The sequence below is a fragment of the Folsomia candida genome, unplaced genomic scaffold (genome assembly GCF_002217175.1).
Source record: "Folsomia candida strain VU population unplaced genomic scaffold, ASM221717v1 Fcan01_Sc025, whole genome shotgun sequence".
NCBI classification, from domain to species: domain Eukaryota; kingdom Metazoa; phylum Arthropoda; class Collembola; order Entomobryomorpha; family Isotomidae; genus Folsomia; species Folsomia candida.
In genome coordinates this window covers 73,118-97,174 of record NW_019091217.1, presented here as the reverse complement: position 1 = coordinate 97,174, position 24,057 = coordinate 73,118, and the positions used below count along the sequence as shown (strand labels likewise).

General features: G+C 38.2%; 2 protein-coding genes across 2 annotated transcripts; one reads left to right on the top strand and one right to left on the bottom strand.

The window, feature by feature from the left end:
* On the bottom strand, positions 1-1,560 carry LOC110859245. The gene is made up of 2 exons (XM_022108138.2): positions 1,380-1,560; positions 1-1,266 (listed from the first exon to the last, which is right to left on the bottom strand). The coding sequence occupies exons 1-2, from the start codon at positions 1,429-1,431 to the stop codon at positions 230-232; spliced, it is 1,089 nt and encodes a 362-aa protein (XP_021963830.1). The 5' UTR covers positions 1,432-1,560; the 3' UTR covers positions 1-229.
* A 17,419-nt stretch (positions 1,561-18,979) lies between these two features.
* On the top strand, positions 18,980-23,823 carry LOC110859360 (zinc finger protein 226). The gene is made up of 4 exons (XM_022108310.2): positions 18,980-19,180; positions 20,072-20,788; positions 22,665-23,155; positions 23,628-23,823. Exons 1-4 carry the CDS (start codon positions 19,037-19,039, stop codon positions 23,668-23,670), a joined length of 1,395 nt encoding a protein of 464 aa, XP_021964002.2. The 5' UTR covers positions 18,980-19,036; the 3' UTR covers positions 23,671-23,823.
* Positions 23,824-24,057: the final 234 nt, after the last annotated feature.

The window sequence follows — 24,057 nt, the reverse complement described above, 5'->3', positions numbered from 1 at the left end:
TTTAATTCAACTCTATTGAGTTCTTCGCCATTTTATTTGCAATTTTAAAATGTATTTGCCAATCAATGAAATACATATACAAGATCACTACAAATATGTTTCTACATAAATATACTAGTGGACATACCCTGAAATAATTTAAAGTTATCAACCTCACAAATAACGTACGGTTACTTTTGCCAAATATTTTGTAAAATAACATCTGCTGTTATCCTACCGTCGACGAGCCCTACCCAAAAATTCCCTTTTCAATACAATCAAGACTTTGGGGGACATTTTTACCGCAAACTTCATTTAGATCTTTCGCCGCACCTAAAAAACTAAGGGAGATAACGCCAGGCAGCGTAAGCTTACATCGCACGAACAAATGTCCACAAAACAATTCATCTCGGCTCTTTTCGTTCAGACATGACGTTATCCCGGTCCCGCAAACTTGCTCTATCTGACTCGTACTGTTGAGTACGGTTCCGGCAAGTGTAGCGTTTTGAATCAACGCCACACATTTTTCGATACGAGGCTCGCACAGGATCCTTCTAATTTCTTCTTTGCTAAGACACTTCGTTATTTCAGCTCCGCAAAGCTGCGGGACATCCAGCTCGTTTTTGACGACATCTTCACCACTGTTTTGAATTAAATTCTCACATTGACTAATCAAACCGGGACAGTAAATCCTTTCAATTGTATCATCTGGAAGACATCCGGCCGCTTCGGAACCACAGAGTTGGGTAATGTTATCCCGACTTGTGAACAAAGTTCCACCACGGATTGCATTCTGGATATCTTGATTGCACTTTGAGGCCAGCCTGGGGCAATAGAAGCCTCTAATTCTGATATTGCTGAGGCACTGCGTTATCTGTGATCCGCAGAGGGAGACGATGTCTGCCGTGTTATTTGGCGGGGACAAATTTTCAGATCTTTTGACCAAGGTTGAACATCTGCTGGCTATGTCGTTGCAGCAGTATTTCTTCCACTTAGTGGAAGTCAAGTTGCCTTGACAAAGTCCTTCCTTGACGGTGTCGGAGCAGTCTCTCCACGCAATCCTGCACATATATTGTGCTGCATTACCGCCGTCCGGATTACAGGGTTCCATAGCAAGGCGACATTTACAAGCCAAATAATCTTCATATTCTCGTGCTTTCACACAGCGGCATTGGGCGACTTGACCAGAAACTTTGTAATATTCACGGGTAAATCCGGCCGGGCAGGTGTCGTCGAAACCTTTACATTCCGTCTCGTATACACGAGTACAGAACTCGGCATAAATTCCTATTATTAGTAAACAATATTAGGAGAATTAATTAGAAATGTTTAAAAAATGGTCTTAAAAAATAGTCTGGAGATAGTAAAAAAAAATTTTAAGGAAATATTGAAAGTCTTACCGCGAAAAGTTAATTGGAATAGGAGGCAAACTGCGATTAATTTTAGATACATGTTATTTCTTCGTTAAAAAGTTTAGGAAATATTTAACTTGTAGAATTTATTTTTCAAGAAATTTATGTTTTCTGATTTAAATTTGTTTCTATTTTATGATAAGTTGTGATTGGTGTGAAATACAATGAAGTAATGACTATTTGCTGGACAAAATTCGTATCATTTTATTTAAGAAGGAGCCGTGATCTTGCAATAAATTGGAGCTGATTAAATTTAAGTTATATAATTTCAGATGGTACGGAATGATATGGGACAGATGAAAAGTTTCTTACCCACATCGATGATTGACGTATGAATTAAGACGAAAAAATTATACAAGCCAGACGCCTAAAAATTATTACGAGTTCATGAATATGAATTAGGACGTTGGACACATTATTTACGTCGTTTTAAAATTAGTTATTTCCTGCTATTGTGTAAAATTCCCTGCAAAAATTACTATGTATGAGTATACTTGCTATTTAATATAAGTAGATCGTGTTTTGATTTCACTATCGGTTCTGAAACTGCGTACATAATCAGGTGCATACATAATCCAAGCAAAATTTCTGTGAAATTGGTAATCTCAAAATGAACAATGGCGTGATTTGTTCTTACTTCACTCATCCAAACCATAACTGGCATTGACATTCCTTATTGCTCATAATATTCAGATTGATTGACGTTATCCTGAATTAATTTTGTAATCTAACTGCATTCTCACGCTCTACGAATGACATGTTTTTCTGGACTTTAGATCATTCTGTGAAACCTGCGACGCAAATGATTAATATTGTAACGAATTGCGTAGGATAGAGATGAAGAGGGTGTGCCGATGGAAAGATACCTAATCCGTCGCCCTAACTTTAACTCTGACCTGACTATTATTATCCCGTGTTCTTGAGGGTGAACAGTGATGAACCGTGAAAAAAAAATTGAAGAATAGCTCTCGTACTACTGTAGGATAAGTTTTAAATAATATTTTAACTATTTATTTAATTAAATAAATTGAAATTAATTATCCTACAAAAATGTACGATGTTACTACTAAGAGAGATTAGACTGAATTATTTTCTCTTCTGGAGAGAAGAGCTGGAAAGTACTGAGACATGCTTTTCAGTAGTTCAAAGAAAAAAAGGCAGAGGGCGAAAAGGGCTCTGAAGTAGAGTCGGGGCGACCTCCAGTCCTCCAGTTGCCACTTGATATCATTGTTGATCAGACAATGGTATCAGGTTACACTCCGGGGCTTAAGGGGTCATAACGGAACAAAGAGTAGGAAATGACCCTAATCTTACATACTAAAAAATTTAAATTAAAAGAAAAAATTAAATTATATTTAACCTAATTTAAATCTAAGTATGTCTAAATAATTATTACTAAATATATGTACGATAAGTTTGAACCTTAAGGACAATTGTACATATAAAATTTACTTTAAATCTAGTTATAAGTATTTATGTAGAAAGTATTCGACTTTGTGGAAACTTGTACATATGAAGACTTGACTGTAAATATGTTGAACTAAATATGTATGTATTACATTTCTTGACTAGGAGAAAACTTATACATATTGGAAATTGTTTAACGTTGGAAAATCATAAATTATTGTAATTGAGTGAAATACAAATGTACCGAAAATACAGTATCACCAAATATATACCAGGTTACATACTAAGATGTAAAGATTGCTTAATTTGTAATTATAATCTTAAATATTATCTTAACTAATAAATAAATAGATAAAGAATTTATACACACGACGCGTAGTGACACATCCAGCATTTCCGCGATTCCTAGATTTGCATCCCCACCTACGCACAGCACGATTATAAGACAATTTGACTCATGACCACATTTTTCAAAAAAAATTAGAGAGAAAAATACAAACATTGTGGAATGAACGCTATTACTTTTTTGAGAATATCTTGAGCATAAGAAAGGTTGAGGTTTAGGAGGAGAGGAATTTTGTACCATATACCAACGGCCATCGAACGGACACTTGACCTCCAACCACACTTTCCCTTTTCAGGTACGGCAGGCGGCCCGCTGATGTTCCCCCCGGACTACCCAGTATATTTTTTAAGGAGAAGGAAATGGTACTACTCTGGTTTGATGGGAGGACATTTAATCTTGACAAGTTTGACCACGCAGTGCTCATCACACTCGTGACGCCCTCGGTCTTGATTATTTGATGATATTTACAAAACGAAGAACCAGAGTGTCGAAGAACTGGAGTACCCATTTGGGGACCGCGGTCTGACGACAGAAGGAAAAGAGGAAAAGGATTACAGGGTTGCTCAGAAAAATTACTACACACTACGCTTGTAAATGCGCGTAGTTTTATATAAAGTGGTGGGTCTGTTGTTTACTCTTGCGCTGCGACGCGGTGCAGGACGAGAATCTTGATCGGCGTTTCGCTGAGATTGTGTCCCACGTTGTGTCGGTGGAGGGGGAGTAGAGTGAGAAGAAGAGGGGAAACTGGTGTCAAGGGCACCTGTGTCATAAAAATTATTATTAGAACTATTACTTCCAAAATTATCATGCATATTAGAATTATTATTATTAGAAGTTGTGGTTGATACTGTTTCACTACTCAATTGAGGAGGAGACTCGTGTACGATAATTGGTGAAGAGGACCAACGAGACAGTGTCGGTGGAGGTGATGACGAACTAGACGGTGTCGGTGGTGGAGGAGGTGAAGTTTGAGGAGGCGTGGGATCCGCTTGGCGATGCGTATACCGTCGCAACCTCTGAATGTGAATCGGTCCCAGAATTGTGCCATCCTCGAAAATTACTTTGTAGTTTAGGTCGGAGAGAACTTCGTGGATCTGTCCAACGTCCGCGCGGTAGAGAGGGCAAAGACCAGCCACGACCCCTTTCTCTTTATCGGATCTGGTGGTGGTTTGGATGACGACCGCGTCCCCCAATTTGAACTCGTCTTGTAGGTGTCTCTGGTCATAGGCTCGTTTCTGCGCAGCTTTAGCATTATCAAGATTTGCTGAAACTAGAGAAACAATGTTAGAGTATTCCTGAGCCCTATCAAAAATAATGTCTCTCTGCGGCTTTTCTACCGTTTGTTTGAGGGACTTAATTTCTGCTTCGGAAAATTGTGTTGAAATTTCGAAAGGGACAGAAAGCTCACGATTTAAGACTATTTTGGAGGGTGAGAAACCAGTAGATTAAGTTAATAGCAAATAGTAATTAATAGCAAATTGAAAAAATGGCAAATATTTAGGCCAGTTTTTGTGTGCCTGGCCGTCTAAATATCCTCTTATCATTGTTTTGATAGTACGGTTTTCCCTCTCCGTCAAGTTGGATTGAGGATGATAAGGGGCTGTGAATCTAAGATTAACTTTCCACTGCTTGCAAAGATAAGAGATAATATTTGCAGTGAAAGATGTTCCATTATCACTCACTAAATTCTTTGGCATGCCAAAGTGACAGAACAATCTTTCCTCCAATATTTTGCCCACTGCTACTGCTGTGGCATTGCGCAGAGGATAGATTTCGGTCCATTTGCTGAAACCGTCGATGACCACGAGTATGTACGTGTATCCCCCTGGGTGAGACTTTACATATGGCCCCATGAGGTCAGTGTACAGTGTCTCCCACGGTGATTCTGTAAGAGAAGGTTGCATCAGACCAGGTGGTTTTTGATTCGAGATTTTAACACGCTGGCAAATATCGCAACTACGTACATATTCGGCTATATTTTTGTGCATGTTATTAAAATATGCACGTGACAAGATTTTACCTTTCGTTTTGTCGACGCCCAAGTGACCACTATGCGCCACGTCGTGAAACTCTTTAAGAAATTTAGGGAGGAGAGAGGAGGGAATGACGGGAAGCGTCTTATTTCCAGAACATTTATAAATCACCCCATTAATTATTGAAAAATCAGGACCAGAATAATTGTCATTCATCTCCTTCTTCGACTGAAGTTGATGCTTGAGAATTATTTCCCGGTCTATGTTACAAGTAAGGGAAAGTTTACAAGATTGGGGAGGATACATATAATCTCCCTCTCTCTCCACTGGAGTATGGTCAGGATTTGAATGGCGAGAGAAAAAGTCTGCCACGACGTTGTCGCGCCCCATTATGTATTGAATGTAAGGGGACCACTCTTGGAGTTTCCATGACCATCTCATGAGGCGTTGGTTCGCGTTCTTCATGGTATCTAGATAGACGAGGGCAGAATTATCAGTCTGTAAGATGAATTCATGTCCGTCAAGATACTCACGAAACTTCTCCAACCCCCAGATCACTGCTAAACATTCAAGCTCGGGGATGGCGTAATTTCTTTGTGCAGGGTTGAGAGACTTACTTGCAAAGGAAATTACTTTCTCCTCCCCGGCGTCATTGATTTGTGATAATACTGCTCCCAAACCAGTTTTACTTGCATCGGTCCGGACGATGAAGGGTTTGCCAAAAATGGGATGAGCGAGTATCAAATCAGAAATTACGGCGGATTTTAAATTTTCAAAGGATTGCAAGGCTTTGGGGGACCATTTAAACTTACGTTTCGGCGACGTCAGCTCATTTAAGGGCTCTGCGATGTCGGCGAAGCGTTCAATAAATTGTCGGTACCACCCAATCATGCCAAGGAATCCTTTTAGATGTTTACGAGTCTTGATTTGATCGGAAGTGATGGCTTTTATGGCTTTCACCGCGTCCGCCTTCATTCCAATCCCATCTTTCGAGACCGTGTGACCCACGAATTCCACCAGAGATTTGCCAAAAAAACATTTGGAGCGCTTCAGAGTGAGGCCGGCGTCCCGGAACCTCTTGAAGACGATCTCCAGATGACGCTTGTGATCGCCAAAAGTTTTGCTAAATACGATCACGTCATCTAAATAAACAAGGCAAAAATTAGTAAGACCTTCTAACACTTCGTTCATCATGCGTTGGTAAGTAGCACCCGCATTTTTCAGTCCGAAGGCCATACAATTAAACTCGAACAATCCCCGCTCTGTACAGAATGCAGTATATTTTTTAGACTTTTCATCCATTGCAATTTGCCAATAACCTTTTTCTGCATCCATAGTGCTAAGGTATTTAGCGTCGGCAAGGCGTCTTAAAATATCCTGGATTCGCGGCATGGGAAAGCTGTCATTTGGGGTCAATTTGTTAATATGGCGAAAATCTATACAGAAACGCCACGTTCCGTCCGGTTTCTCTCTCAAAAGGATAGGATGAGCATAGGGAGATTTACTTTTCCTAATGATACCTTGCTTGAGCATATCATCTACTTGCTTGCAAATCTCCTCATGCTTTTGTGGAGAGGTAGAATACGGACGTTGTCTTTTGGGGCGTTCTTCGATTAATTTAATGCGATGTTGAACCCCCTTAATGCGACCCAAAGGAGCGTCGATGACGTCAGGGAATTTCTTAAGTAATTCCTTAGCCAGCGTTGGCGAGGGGCTTGCTTCGGTTCTATAAACGATCCGCAAGTTAAGCACCTATGAACCAACCGAAGGGCTAGATGGGTGACCATCCTGCCCTGGGAGAAGCTGGCTGCCCTCCCAGAGAACCATGTGAATGGCAATCTGTAGAGTGGACTGAGCAGATACACTTTCAATGTGTGTCTTCGCATCCAAAGGGGCATATATCAAATTGGTGCCAATAGTATGGTCAGGTATGGATGGGGTGGCTACTTGTGTTAAAACTGCACCCCTCCGTGCTTGCATCAGTCTCTCACGGGAGTTCGATCATGGAACGGTGTTCTATGTGGTAAAACACCGTGAGAGAGATGTGAGTACGGAGTGAGTGGGGGCAGTAATATATGGGGATAGGGGGCTTAGTGCTCCGTTCGTCATCCATGCCTGTTAAATACCAGCAAATCCTGATTGCTCATCATCACATCATGGTTGGTGTGGTGACATAGCAGTGAGGACACATGTTGGATAGCCATAGGTTGGTTAGGTTAGGTTAACCAAGAGTACTACCACTATCGACCAATGCAGAAAAAGAACCAAAGAAAGTATTTACATTTATTTTTGGAATGATTCGTCTCGGGTTGAAAAGTAAAGGATGAGAGATGACGCACCCGGCAATGTCTACTCCTCCTTCCCGTTTCCCGAGACCTCGGATCCTTGTGCCTGTCTCACTGCTGCTGGAGGGTTTCGACCCTTAAAGCACCGCTCCGTGCTATGGTTGGTCGACCCAGGACAGTTAGAGCACTTGAATGTTCTTCTTCCTGCTTGACCCTTCTTCTCCTCTCCTTTGTTTGACTTGTTGGTGGTGGAGGGAGAAGTTGGCTTCTCAGTCTTGTTGTTCTTGCTTGATGGTGGTGGTGATTTGGTATTATTTCTCTCACTCACTGTTGCATTGTGAATTTTCTGACCGAAATTGATGAGATCCACTAACGATTTCGCCCCACATCCGAAAAGAGGGATGCGAAGGTGTGGTAGAGCTCGCTCGGCGATAAATTGTAGCACTTCCGACTCATTCGTGGATGGAGCAACTTGGTAAACTTTTCTGTATTGCATATCCATCTGCAGTGCAAAAGTGTGAAAATCTTCTTTTTCGGATTGACGACGATTGAGAAGTTTTTCCAATGAGTTCATCTTGTCACAGTCAGATCCATACATGATGATGAAGTTTGACTTGAATTCATCCCACGTTTTCGCCATTAGTTTCGTTCGTTGCCACCAGGTGCTCTGCTTCCGGTCTGAAGAGAACACGGATGGAAGCATCAATATCCAATCCTCCGGTGCTAAACGTTTACGGCGCATGAAACCCTCCAATTCTTGTAAGAAGTTCTCCGCCGTGTCGAGATTCGGTGAGAATTTGGGAGGAGGAATGTTTCCTACGGAATGATAAATAATTGGCACATTTGCTGTTGTTCCGTCGGATAAGATGGTGGTGGTGGGAGTGGTGATGGGAGTGGGTAGCACTTGATTATTGCTTGTTATTGTCGCCGCCATTGTTGTAGGTATTGGTGCAGTTAGAGTGACTGTTTGTTGTGGTGGTGGTATTGCTTGCGACGAAACAATAACTGGGTGGACGGGAGTGGTTTGGGAATAACTTGGAGGAGGGATGGTGTAGGAGTGAAGGGACTGTTTCTTTAATTGTTCCAATTCCTTCCTAAGATTTCTGATTTCTTCTTTCATCTTCTCGTTGTTGTTCTCAATTTGATGAGTGGTCGAACGACGACAATGTTCTAATCCGGCCGAGAGACTTTCCACTTTCCCGTCGACATAATTCTGCACAGATTGTGTGGCTGGGAGAGAAATCGGATAATGTGGTCCGAGGATTGACGAGAGTAACGGGTCGGGAGAAGGAGAGACATTATCGTGCAGGTCATCAATCTGTTTCTGTAAATCGGAAAGAGACTCAGTAAGTTGAACTTGAGAATAATTACACTCTTTATCCATCCTATTTAAGTGTTCTGTTAAATCTTTCACATTATGCTCAAGGTCGAGAGAGGTATGTACCATGCACTGATTTACTTTTTGATTAATTTCTCTCGTAAATCGATTTAAAATCCCCGTGACATCGTCCCCAATTTCATCAATCCCCGTGTAAATTCTCCCCATTTCGTCATTTGCGTCATCTTGTCTTTTACGCAATTTTATAATTTCTTTTTCAAATCGTGTCAATTTTAAAGTAAATAATTGGAGTTTCTTACGTGACACGCTTTTAGACTGATCGTCATCATCAATATTTGTAGGAAAAAATAACCTCACCAGATACATGATGGACAAATACACCAGAAATCCAGCCACTCCTATTACGACAGCAATTCCCATTGTTTCCATGCTCCAGGTCACAATCCATGGCCACGATGTGGAAGTGGGGACAGGTTTGGGGATGTCCTTTGGAGATCCGGTCGTTCTGTTGAGAGGAGGAGCCAATATGTAATGCAACGTCTTGAAAAAGTTGTCCATTTCGTCTCCCGTTGACATCAATTTCCCAAAAACGACACGATATTGCTCCTGTTCTCTCTAGGTGGGCGGAGGAGATGACGACAATAATTGATTGTCACCAAATTTCACTATTGCTGCTCTTCCCACTTGTTGGAGGAGGTGGAGGTGGTGAGAAATAACTAAAATGTCACTTATTTTTACTAATTGTCACTTTTCTTTTCCTCTTCCTTCCTGTGGGAGGAGGTGGAGGTGGTGAGAAATAAACAAATTGACACTTTTCCCACTTATTTTGACTAAATGTCACTGTTTTTCTTCTCTTCCTTCCTGTGGGAGGAGGAGACGTGGAAAACTACACGGTCACTGTTCGTTTTATTCAAGGAGGGTATAAGGCACCATGTAACGAATTGCGTAGGATAGAGATGAAGAGGGTGTGCCGATGGAAAGATACCTAATCCGTCGCCCTAACTTTAACTCTGACCTGACTATTATTATCCCGTGTTCTTGAGGGTGAACAGTGATGAACCGTGAAAAAAAAATTGAAGAATAGCTCTCGTACTACTGTAGGATAAGTTTTAAATAATATTTTAACTATTTATTTAATTAAATAAATTGAAATTAATTATCCTACAAAAATGTACGATGTTACTACTAAGAGAGATTAGACTGAATTATTTTCTCTTCTGGAGAGAAGAGCTGGAAAGTACTGAGACATGCTTTTCAGTAGTTCAAAGAAAAAAAGGCAGAGGGCGAAAAGGGCTCTGAAGTAGAGTCGGGGCGACCTCCAGTCCTCCAGTTGCCACTTGATATCATTGTTGATCAGACAATGGTATCAGGTTACAATATAATCTGGTAATATCCTGTAAATTTAGTAATTTTTCTTTCCATGGTATTCTACATATATTTTATTAATACGGAGAACCGAAGATCTAACCTTGCCACGCTCATAAATTTATTCCAATCCACAGTGGAATAAATATTCATAAAAGATTAGTCAGGATAATTAATCAGTTCCGTTGTTACTTTTCCTTACCTTATTAATTCACTAAATATCTAAGTGCGTCTAACTAATGCCATAATCCAAGCACGGTAAAAATCTGGGTAGACGGGACAATTAGGTATGTAAATTTAATTTTCACTAAGATCAACACTGGAATACCAAATCCTTTGCTATTTAATAACTTGGGCGTGCAAACAAATGAAGGCTATTCTCTTTTACTCGTGATCTAACTGAGTTTTTTCATTTCCAGAATAGCTTTTTCAAACCTTGTGTTTATTTCTTGTACAAGAAAAATCAATATTTTTTTGCTACTAAACCAATTAAAAACACTTTCACAAACTATAAAAAATTACAAGTTTATAAAGGCCAGGAAGATGAATTCAACCTTGCAGGCTATTACATACTTGCGATAATAATATTTCTATTGTAACTAAGGCAGCATTATTTTCTTAGTTTTTGCATGGTATTTAATTCGTAATTTATTTCTATAAATTTTAATAGGTTATGTGAAGTAACCTTGTCAATCTCCATCAATTTCCGTCGCCACTGAAAGGCAGTATAAACTTCTCCATGAAGAATTTTCCAATATTTGTCATCTACCTTTTACTCGAAAATCAGCTATGTAGATATGTGCATGTATTAACATGAATGTATGGCATGCGCGTTAAAAATATGTGCAAACAGATGAGGGTGGTCATGCGACAAAATTCATACGGTGAGTCCTACTAAATTAGGTGGTAGGCGGTGAGTCCCGAAAAAATAGGGGTAGGCGGTTAGTCCCATCACATCTACGTATGTATACTGGTATTTTTTATACATACATGGGTATACTCAAAATAACGTGGTAACGAATATTACCGTTCGGTATAACATACATACATACATACACCCTCCTTCCAAAAGTATTGGTTATTCATGTATTTTTTTAAATTTCGATATGATCCTTTGCACGTAGACTTTTGAAAATCTCCACACATTTAAAACAACTATCTGGGACCTAATTCCGGGTCACCGAATTTTAAGGTCATCGACAGGTCAAAGGTCAGAATATACAAAAGCATATATTAAGTTTATGTTTACTTTTGTATATTTCAATTTTTTGAATTTCGCAACGGTCACGATTTTAGCCTATCAAACTTTTTTGGCGAAAAATTCCTGTGGGCGTCAAAAAAAATCGTACACGGTCATACAATAGCTCATTTTTTTCTGAAGGCTTGTAGCATCCTATAAAAAATACTAGAATGTTAACAAATTATCCATAAACTTTTATTTTTGGCACCTTGTTTTTTTTTCTTTAAAAAATTCTGACCTTTGACCTGTCGATGACCTTAAAATTCGACGACGCGGCATTAGGTCCCAGTAAGTTGTTGTAAATGTGTGGAGATTTTCTAAAGTCTACGTTCAAAGGATCATATCGAAATAAAAAATACATGAATAACCAATACTTTTGGAAAGAGGATGTATACTCAAATTTAGGTACATATTTGTCGACACAAGTTAATAATTTTACTTGTTTATATACATTAGAAAATACATATTAACTTTTAATTATTTGGTGACACTCCATCTCAAGTCCAACAAAAGATCAATATCACTGCTAAATTCTTCAAGAGCAGGTCACTACACGTAAACGTTGACAAGACAAAGATTGTGGTTTTTGCTAAAAAGAAGTCACAAAAACTCTTAACTCGTCTCAACTTTCACTGGGAACGTCAACCACTCGAAATTGTCCCTTGCTATAAATATCTAGGAGTAACATTTTCAGCCAATGGATCTTTTACTACACATACTCTAGATACAAGAGTGAAAGTAGCGGCAGCAGCATCAAAAGTCTGGTCAATATGCAAAAAAAGTGGAGTCCCTCCCATTGAAACTAACCTGAAACTATTTAATTCCCTCGTCAAATCTACACTTCTATATGCTGCACCACTATGGGGATGGGGACAAGAAAAGTCAGTCGAGAAAGCACAGACATCATTTATCCGGAAACTCTTTCGACTACCTCCAACAACACCTGAGTATTTCTGCAGATTGGAAACCAAAACCACTCAAATTAGACTACAAATCTTCAAGAACACTCTCGACTACTGGATAAAAACCATAAAACGCACTGATTCCCTCCCCCATGCATGTCTAAGACAACAGTTGAAATGGTACCAAAGCACTAGTGATCCACCCTCCAACAAACACTGCTGGGCAAGCAAAGTTGTAGACACCTTTAAGAAATTAGTCAACCTTGACAGTAAAATGCTCCTTTCTTATCCTGAACTGAAGAAGATTCGCAATGTCTTGATTGGCAAGTATGCAAATTTACTCCGCAGAGAAGATGAAGAAAGATGTGACAAGTCAAACTTCATCCCGCTATACAAATACCTACGCCCGAATGATTCAAGACCAGCCTATTTAATCCAAAATCTTTCACTTCCTATAGTCCAATTACACGCCCAACTCAGGTTTAATCGTTTTAGCGTCAAAATAGGCCCCCACTACATAAAACTCGAAACTAGATGCCCCCTCTGCACGTCTCATACACCCAACAGCGTCCAACATTATATGTTCGAGTGCCGTCCTCTTATAAATGAACGCCAAACTTTATTAAAAAAATATATCACAGACGAGACCTGCACATCGGAAGAAAAATTAATCAATATCCTTACCATCATTCCTGACGACCACACCAAATATTTCACAAATCTATTTTTGTTTTGGAACAATGTTGCCAAATATTTTGATCTTTGTACTGATTTTTTATAGAAATTCTCTTATCATTATATGTAAATAACTAAATGATTGCGATTTGCAAGGGCTAATGGCCATTTATGCAATAAAGACATACATACATACATAATTATTTCTTATTTGTCCATATATATACTAACAATTATTTAGTTCATAATTTACTCGCGCTTCATTATATACATACACTATTAACAATAAGATGTACATAATTCCTCAGTTTATTGCCGCATTAAATAACCCCCTCCTACAAACTACGTTCAAACAAATTTAACCAAACTAAAGTTATTATTATTAGTATTATTGATGCGCCAAACTTTAGCAAACTCTAGGGTCTGTCAATTTAAATTAGACCCTTTTCTCCGTAAAAAATGCATGCAAAAAAAGGTATAATTATTAAAGGTCGACCATAGTTTAGGTCGATACCTGATTTCAACGTCGTACCGACACATTGACTCATTACCTTTGATATATGTATGTAAATTTACTTGAAATTACACCTGCCAGTGTATAACATTGCAATTCTACTCAATTATTATCATAAAATGTAGGAATTTTTGAAAAACAAAATCATATGTGCGTACGTAGGCAAATGAAACTTTTAATGGCAACATTTACAGTTTTGTGATCATAATTTTAAGAAAAAATAGAAAAATTTATTGAAATCAGTATACTGATTTCCATAAATTTTTCTTTCGGAACACATCCACATACTTAAGTAGGCAAAAAATATGTTTATGATCCTCACGTATGCACATATGTATATTAATACCTCACTACATTTTTAGCAGGATAATCCGAGAAGTTGATAATGACAGATCTTGATGCCTTGTGGACACGTGGTAGTATCTGGGGAAAACACAAAAAGTGTAAAGCGGTTTGATGCCCAATTGCGCTCGCTACACCACCTCAAAAGTTAACTCAATGATTAATTTACCACACTAAAACCTTCACCAAAAATCCAATTATCCAGTATTGCTCGGATTTTGGTAATTCTTAAATATTTGTGATCCAAGTTAGTTGCTTTATTGTCACCGGGTACCACATATCCAGAGGACATAAAAATCTGCATTATCAACTTCGCGGGCTATTCTCCTTAGTTACGACTTTTTTTAAAATTCCAACCTTGTCCGAATTGTCCGACTGCATAACTGGGTGTATTAATGACACACTGTTCAACCAGAACAAGGCAGGTTTCGCCAGTTCAAATTGATGCAATTTGTGATAATAATATAGCTGTTTCCATTCCTGACGCAACTTTTAATCTAATTCTTCTTCATGACAACACCGGCTCGAGCCTGCCTTCTTTGAATAGATTTATTAAAGGGAAAATCATTAATATGTACTGGTCATAAAGATACGAAATAAATAAGCAGCTACTAAACAGTCAGAAATCGATCATTACGTTTGCAGGTTGGGATAAAAACAACTCTTTTCCGATCAATGGTTACGAAGAAACAGCAAAAAAAATCTGTAACTTTTAAGTAGCGTTCGATAACGTGAAAAGCATTAGGAAACATTCTTCTACAGAATTGAGCACTAAGATTCCCGTGGGCTTAGTGAGCAATGACTAATTTGTTTGCCACAAAATTAGTGAAACTCGAACACAATTCGGTTACTAGATATACACATGAATAAGACTCGAACAGGATCTTGTACCCCTAAACTTAGAGCAGCAAATATTCACAAAGAAATTAAAAAATAATTGCACACGTGTGTTTACGTATCCGAAATTCCACTAATTACACCATTCCCCCTTCTCCCATTGTCCCGTGTTGGATTAAACTTTTGCACAATAAGAAAAGTAAAGAGTCCGTAGAAATAATTGCGGAATACCAATATGGTACCACTTTTACTAGAAAAAAGCAAAATTTACACGAGGGAACGTCCATAAATTATGTAACACAAAAATCCCGATTATCCAGCACCCCGTCCCCCATGTCACGTATTACACCCCCTTTTGACATGTGGCTGCAATGGGCATGTCACACAGGACTTTTAGACTCTCACCCCTCAGCCGTCACATAATTTGAGGACGTTCCCTGAAATATTACGCTGCTAGTAGGGACTCTAAAATTTTAGCATTTAAATAAATGCGTCCGTGAAATTTATTGTAGATGAAAAGATTCAAGTCATTCATTCTTTTTGAAACAGTTTACCATTTGCCTTCAACACATCTATTTATTTTCATAGTTAACCTTCAATCGCACTCGTCCAGCTTCACCTAGTTTATTTTTGAGTGAGCCTTCCTCCCTTGACATTTCCCACAACAAGTCACCCTTTCTGACAAGGCCACTCAGCTGCAACTAAACAAACTTTTCTTGACATGATCTTGAATCAACCTTCATCTAAGGTTCCTTAATTTCACTATTTTTACTCCTTCTTCATCCCTCCAGCCAAATAATATTTAACCGAGGGCTTGCATTCATCCCACTCAGTTATACTTTGAGTCCCATCCGCTTTGCTTAGCAGGAAAGTATTGATTGCCCAACTAATATTTCATAATATTCAAACTTATTTATTTGACGTAAAGACAGATAAAGCCTGGAATAGTGTGTCAAACATCGTGATATCCTGTACATATTTTACGTACATCCTTCCCTACAAAGTTAAACACAATAAACACCTGCAGAAAAACAATCAAGGATCATAACCCACACTAAATATTCTTGGACAATCGGTACGATCTCTTAACTACATAATATGGACAAATTCTACAAATTTAATTGTTGACAATTTAATAAAGGATTACAATAACAATATACTGAAGCAAATCCTTTATAATATTCTTACATACTTTTGACAGGTTTTAAGCTATTTCCCTTAAAACACAATCCCACACTTATCCCACACTTCCCGCAATCACAGCCCTGCCAATTAACAAAACAAACCATGAAGCTCCCTCATTTCTTGATTCTCATCACATTTACCTTTCCAGTTTTGACATTCCCTACTTTCCCTTCCGTATTACCAGCATCACAACTAAAACTGCAACAAAATGACACAGCCCACCCAAGTTCTCAGAACCTCGGACCACGCTGGCACGCCAACGTGCCCAACTCCTTCTCCCTTTACCAAAGTCACATTGTCACCTCAAGATCTCCCCGACTGGAGAAACAAATTCGTTCGAAACGCCACCTCCTCCAACTTGGCGCACTTGTAGAGGCTCACACCCCCTATTCAGTCTCTCAACTCGTGCACTACGGAAACTGGTGTGGTCTGGGGGGTAACAGGGGCCTCGATTTCTCAGCCATTGTTGAATGCGATGCTTGCTGCCGAGTACACGATTTCTGCTACTTGCATCTCATGTACGCCACGAGAGACTATTTTCTAAGAAATGAAACTCAATATTACACCAAGGATCCTGGGACTTTGCGGGATAATTATCCTGACGTTTTTTTAACTCCAATCAGGGCCGGGATGTGGCGACCCTGTTTTCCCCACATGGACATCTACATAAATCCAAACAAGGGTGCTCGTTTTCGTAACGAATTAAGTTGTGAGACGAACAGAGGACCGGGACGAACTTGCACCAGGGGTGCTTGTCAATGTGATGTGGATTTTATTAGGTGTCTTCAAAATACGCACTGTTGACGTGTTGTACATACGGCGCTGAGTGCATTCAATATGTGAAAATTATTGGACAGAACTGACTCAATTTACTAATTATTAAATACTGTATAGATGCAACGTAACCGAGTAAAGTAATGTAGCAAGGCGTTTTTTTAGCGAGATTAACGTTATAACAATTTAGTATACACATTAGATGTAATAGTACACAGTCCCCCGATCTGACCTGAGCTCCGGCACGGAACTTCTGTCTAAACTAACTTTTCCTCAATCTGTGACGACTTTTGTGACTGCGAACGGGGGGCATTTTTTCTATGTTGTGACAAGTGGGGAAATGAAAACGGAGCGGTGACCTCTCCTCCTCCCAACTCATCGCCCCTTCTCTCCTCCTCCCTTTATTTCTTACTTGTACACATTTCGTTTTTTAGTGAATTATTATTATTAATATTACTTATTAGGACTGTTTTTTATTGTTGTTGATTATCATGATCGACATTTATTGTTTATAGCAAAAATCTAAAATTTCAACTCAAATGGAATGGAAGTAAGGCAGTTTCTTGTGATTCCTAATTTTAGCATCAAGTTTAACTAAAAGTAAGGATCTTTCTAAAAGGATATATTGCAAACCCGATTATGAATTTACATAATTTAATTAGTAAATTCTCAAGAAAGAGTTACTGATTTTAATTTAAAACTTTTAACTTTAATCGTGAATCTAACAAGAAATATGAAAATAGTTGCACACCTTTGTACATATTTACATTTTTTAGGTTAGGGTCCCATATTGTACGACTTCCGCATAGTCAGTTTTTTTTATAATGTATTGATGTATTTTTTAATTTTAATTAATTAATTAAATTAATTTTGATAAATACGTATTCTAGAGTTTAGAAACAATAAAATTAAATTAGTTCCAAATTTTAAGAGAAACAGCCTAAATTGTTAATTACCTATTAATGGATTTTAAAAGTAAATTCAAATAAAAAACAAAATTACTTAAAAGATGGCAGAATGAATTATTTTGATTCTATTTTTATCTACTGATCTAATTCCTAACAAAGATAGACGCAGGAACAAAAGATATGGAAGAGGTGAGTGGAAATTGGCTACACAAATAAAGGCGACGTAGCTGACGACGAACGGTAGAATCACGGCTGCAAAGGAAAATATTTCCAAAATTATTAGTAATTATAATTTTATGCATGTAGACAAACGATAGTGTATGTCGAAAGAAAAATTGTGAGCGTCGAAGGCGCGAGCGGCACCGGGCGCACCAATGTACTTGCCCACCCACCTAAATTTTTGTTTAGCTTAGGCACTGGCAACATAGGAGATAGTAGAGAAACATGTGCGCAGAATTTGTATAATGCGGGTCTGGTATTTTACTACATATACACACTTTTCAAACTAGAAGGCGAACCTGTGTAGAATTACCATTATAAGAATGTATGCACCTAAATATTACTAGTGCTCTAAGTAAGTTGTTTGGTTGTGGTGCAATATTTATATTTAAACAGAGATGTGTTGCACCCACTGTGGACAACACGAAGGGTAAGTAATACCTAGAAAGAAAGGTTGTAACTCAGGTAGATAATTATTAATAAACGACATACTGAGAAGGTGGAAATATATAGTGGTATGCATTTACTATGGTTTTGCTACAGCTAGGTCAATGTCTGAAATATTATACTTCGACCCTTATACATAGTTTGACAATCCACGATGTAAAAATATCTGAGGAGTAGTGATTACTAAGCGTCAAACAGATATTTATGTAGACGAGGTAAATCATTCGCCAGGTGCTGACTTGTTGGAAAATAATAAAAATTTCTGTGTCAAGTTGGTTGCAAGATATTTACTACGAACGTTAAGTATCGGATGGCAAATTAATTTGAGAGAAAGTGGACTAGTTTTTTGCAGAGTATTGTTGCCACTTTGTCCTGTTTTCTAGAATGTGTTTTCTTGAATGGTTATTGAGTGGAAAATAATACTTGATTTTGGTGACTTTTGTGAAAAACTGAAATTGTTATCATATATATATCTCTACCGTTGCGAGTAGTCAAGGATTTGGCCAAATATTTTACAGGAATTTTTATGATAACCACAAATTAAGACACCTAGTATAAGAAATAATGAGTAAAATGAAATCGAATCAAATTTCAACCTAAAAGTGCAGGATGGGAGCGGTAAATGAGGAAAATCCCTACGCTTACCCCCACTGTCCTAAACGGTACCGCAATCCGGGGACATGGCGGACTCATATGAAATTGCACCTAGAGCCGAATACTTTCCAGTGTCACATTTGTGGAAAGAATTTTAGTGGAATGACCGCACTAAAATGGCACGTGATGTCACAGGACGGTCAGAAACCGCATTCTTGTCCCGAATGTGGCCAAAGGTTTACGCAAAAGGCCAACATGAAAAAGCATTTGGGCACCCATTTCAACCTACGGGAATGGAGGTGCCCCCACGGTGGGAAACCGTTTACGAGGAAATCTCATCTATGATAGGAGCACATGTTGAAAATGTGCACGAAAAAATTAGGAAATATCCGTGTTCCTTTTGCGCGGTGAAATTCACAAGTGTGGACCATAGTAAGGTATGTAGTGTACTTAGATATGGAAAACAAAATTATGACGTTATACTATTCATAGGAAAAGTAAATATTTAATTAGTCAATTTACTCTAACGTTTTGTAAGATATTTAAATTCCCAGACTTTTACAAATACGTTAAATAACAAAAAAATATTTAAAAAACATGCTTAGGTGAGGCTGCGGCTAAATCTCGTCTGTACAAAATCCAGCTAAAGCCATCAATTCGCTTAATTTTGTCTCTATTGGTTACCAGTACCAACCAACTACGTATATTACAATTACAATTAATTTTCAAAATAGCCGCAAATTGCTAGATTAAAACTTTTTAATTTCTCAACCGATTTAAGTCGGATTTGTTTTATTTGAAGCCTAACTGATTGACACATCATAAAAAGAAATCAATCACATATCTTATGCTGGCAAATGTGCGTCAAAAATGCATTTAGATGTTTAAAAACTGTTTAAAATCAAGTTAATGAGATTGCACTCTAAGCATGATCTGAAGTCACCAATTTCATCATTGAGCTGTACAACTTTTGGTTGGAAACCTTTTTGATACGAAGCACCGTTCAGACACAATCTTCGAGCGCATTTTTGGAAGGGGGACGGAAAAGGATATATAGGCTTCGCCGTAACTATGGGTGAATTTTTTTATTGTCACCCACGCTTACCTTGCCTCACCTAAGAAAAAATAGTTTTTTTTGCAACTTTACGCAAGTGGTTTACAGCGGGTTATTTTTTATAATAAGTTGGGCATTGTATAAATTATATTAGAAAAATTAAATAGCCACAATTTTGGAAGAATAGGGTGAAATTAATAATTAAAAAATTCTGAAAATGCGCTCAGCTAGACAAATCTGTACGACACTTAACTAATGAAACTTGAATTTTCAGCAACACGAGAAGCGTCACCACCAACCACGCCCCAAATGGTTGTTCCGTTTCTACTTTTGTCCCAAGCGTTACATGAAGTCAGACTTTTTGCATATCCATTTGAGAACTCACACCAGAGAAAAGCCCTACCGCTGTGTCCTACCAAGCTGTATGGCTGGATTCCGTGACAACGATACTCGGCGAGGTCACATTGTCCGAGACCATTTTAAAACCGGTAGCTCCAATTCTATCCCATTAAACGAGATATTGCTAAATAAGTGCTACTTTTGTGCCAATCCGCACGGCCGGATGAACGGATTGGTCGTCCATATGAAGAAGCATACGGGTGAGAGGCCCTTCAAGTGTGGGGAGAAGCGATGCCGAAAGAATTTTGTTTCAGGCTCTTATTATCATAGACATTTACAAAATGTTCATTCCATGTCGAAAGAACTATCGATAAGAAGGATGGCGGTACAGAAGGAAAAATCGGCCGCAGAAAGAGATGGGATCCCTTCGCTTAATTTAGAGGAAGGAAATCCAAGCGAGGAGAACGTTGCGGTAAGGCAATTTAAACCTGTTGCCGCGAAGAAGGAGGATGACCCAAGAATACCGGATGGATCGAAGAGAGTGATGAGGCGAAATCTAGAATGTGTATTTTGCGGCTTGGTCTCACCCACTAGGAAGGAGTATGTTGAACACCTGTATGGTGCACATGGTTGCAATGTTGAATATAGAATGGTGAGCAAATTAATATCTAAATAGATTTAAGGGTTTACACTACTATGCGATACATACGGAAAAGATAAGAGAATTTTAGAGTGAGAAACACAGAAACAGAGGTCGTACGTCTTCAGTTTTATTTCTCGTCTATATACCGTAATGGTAACTCTGTCAGTATCACTCTGGGCAGCAGAGAGACATCATCAATACAAGTACTCATGTTTTTGAACTTGGCATGACTTGTGTGAGCGGGCATGATTTAGTCGCTTTTGGTGATTTCAAAATTACAACTTTTTTCTGCAAAATTCCTATTTCTCTCCAGAAAAACATAATTTGGTAACACTTGATATTGCATATGAAAGCCATTAGTTGTACTACAGGTTCGCGAGTTAAAATGACAAAAATATTATTTGTACAAAAAGATAGCTCGGCACGATTCTCATCAAAAAGTATATAAGATTTCCAGCTGCATATATTTTTCCACAAATAATATTTTTGTCATTTTCACTCGCGAACCTGTAGTACAACTAATGATCTTTCATTTGCAATATCAAGTGTCACCAAATTCCATTGTTCTGGAGAGACATAGGAATTTTGCAGAAAAAATCGGGCCATAAACTCAGCATTGCGAGGCATGATGAGATAGAGGGAACTTGTTTTTACTTTAGGTTCTTAATAGGGCAAGTTGGTCTGGTCTTGGCGGCAAGCTAATGAGTTATATGGTTCTTAGGAAAGATACATATGTAGGATATGTAGTACATTAAATGTTTATGTGGTGCATGCAGGCCCCGATCTATGCAAAACCTTTGTGTGGGCGAGAAAATTGAGGCGCCCCAAGCCGCTCGCGCCTTCGGCGCTCGCGAACTCATATTAATTCCTAAGTATAATGAATGACTGACGACAATTTCGGTGGACCCATTAAAACAACCGATTTATTTATTCGTCAACTATATATATATAATCTTATCTAACAGAAAAAACAAATTACTCACGCCATAAAAAATATTTAATTGTCGCATACATAAATTATTAAATAATACAACTAGACAACTGAATATACAAATAATTATAATGCAATCTCCAACCATACTATTTTGTTCAAAATTAACATCATTATAATGCTACTCTGCCCGTTCTACACTTAGACAAAACTTCTATAGTGTCCCCAAATTGAATTGTGGCAGCCAACTCCTTCTCAATTGAAAGCGTTGCTAGTCCTGTTAATCGATCCTGACTCATTGTTGATCTCAAATATGTCTTGATAAGCTTCAGTTTTGAGAAGCTCCTCACACAACTTGCCATACTCACTGGAAGAGTCAAGAATATCCGGAGAATGATGGAAATATTTCCCCCATCTTCATGTCTTTAATGAATTGCAATATTTCATTGGCGATAAGAATTCTGAGATTACCCCGAAACATCAGGCATCTTGCCAAGTTCAACTGCATGTATGACTACATAAATTGCTAGTGCACAATTTTTACAATATTGGGCTTCTTTCTTCACTAGTTTGTTAGTTTGTTGCATTCAATTATTATTGTTTGTTGTGACTTTTCATTTCAAATTTTATGCACCTGGTCACATTCAATTATATCTAGTGTAAAGTGATGCGCCTTCCGGCGCCCCCTGGCCGCGGCGCCCTGGGCAACTGCCCACATTGCCCACCCCAAAATCGGGGCCTGGGTGCATGCATAACGACGCTTACAAAATCTAGGAAACTAGAATCTAGGAATATTTGTTGTTTAAGTATATTATTTAAGTTTATGTATATATTTTACGCGGATTATGTTGCTACCAAATTTGGAGTGATATAATTGCGTCTGTTTATTTTAAAATAAACGGTTCAATTGATTCAGTTTTTTTATTTAAATGTACCAACTTTATTCTATTTTAGCGGGCAGTGCCTCCCATTCACAAGAAAAAAGAGTCGTGCTACTTTTGTCCGAAATCCTTAACTCTGCTCGCTCTATCCTCCCACATGACAAAACATACGAACGAAATCCAAGAACAATGTGAAAGGTGTGGTACAAAATTTAGAAAGATGTCCGACCTGAGATATCACTGGATGAAAAGTTGCACAAAAATTTCGCAACAAGAAAAGAAGAAGTATCCGTGCAAATTTTGTACCAGGATATTCTGCATGTTGTGCAGCTTGGTGTATTACATGCGAATAGTTCATCTCCGAGAGGTTGACAATTTTGTGGAATGTTTTCTCAAATGTGGGAAAACGTTCAAAAGTGTGGAGGAAAGAGATGGCCACATGGACCAGGTGCATTCAAAGGATTCCGGGAATTGGCCATATTCCGTGCCCACCTGCTCCAAAAAGTTTTTTACGAAACTCCTCCTGAAGTTTCATTACGCGAAGGATCATCCCAACGTAAAAAGGTTACCATGTGCAATATTAGAAATTTTTACGTAACATTTACCAACTGCTACGGCTACTTTGGCTATCATTTCGGAAATCTCCATCTGAGAAACCCTAAGCTAAACCGTGTAAAGAGGTGGGCCTCTCAAATTTTCGTATAGAGTTGTAGCAAATTTATTAGTATTTTCACGCAGGAGAGTTCCGAGGTGGTAGCAAAAGCAGCAGCACGTACTCTAAATCAGGAATTGGTAAATTTACTCAAGGTTATGTATTTAAAAGAGTAGGACTATAGTTTGGTAAAAGTTGTAAAAAACATTGTACATATATGAATCTGACGTTCATGTCAAATTATATAAATGTTACCTGCCGGAAATTAATGTGTGGCCTTGTTTTTTTACACAGCTTTGAGTCAATTTAACGTAACCTTATTAAGAATTTACTCACCCTTGAGTAAATACGAGTTGAGTAAATTGATCATAATTTTATTTACAGTGCGAGATCACAACCACATCTGAGGAATAAGTGCCTCATTTGATTGATATTCTACAAGGAAAAGGAAGAGCTAAGGGGTCACATTGAAACTGTGCACGCGTTACGTATTTCGGTCAGATAAAGAAGCAATTTAAATTTGAGATGGAAATGGCAAGGTAACTAAAAAAGATAAATTGTATTTATATTAAATAACGTAGTAAATAAGACTAAATAATTCTTAAATTTCAAAAAATACGGCATGAAATAAAAAAATATGAGAAACCAACCTGTACTTATAGTAAAATCTGAAATTATTTTAAATTTATTTCTGCTAAAAATAATCGCAAACAACTCGAAATATGTATATAACGCTGAATGAATACTTTTTTATATTTCTTTTATTAAATAAATCAAATAATAAAGTTTATCTATTATATCTAGTAAAATTAGG

Bases quoted from the DNA above. Each gene is read 5' to 3' on its own strand.
- LOC110859245 (XM_022108138.2), bottom strand. From the start codon at position 1,431: ATGTATCTAAAATTAATCGCAGTTTGCCTCCTATTCCAATTAACTTTT. The intron at 1,267-1,379 runs GTAAGACTTTCA...TACTAATAATAG, and splicing joins ATTCCAATTAACTTTTCGCG to GAATTTATGCCGAGTTCTGT.
- LOC110859360 (XM_022108310.2), top strand. From the start codon at position 19,037: ATGGAGGTGCCCCCACGGTGGGAAACCGTTTACGAGGAAATCTCATCT. The intron at 19,181-20,071 runs GTATGTAGTGTA...TTGAATTTTCAG, and splicing joins CAAGTGTGGACCATAGTAAG to CAACACGAGAAGCGTCACCA. The intron at 20,789-22,664 runs GTGAGCAAATTA...ATTCTATTTTAG, and splicing joins GCAATGTTGAATATAGAATG to CGGGCAGTGCCTCCCATTCA.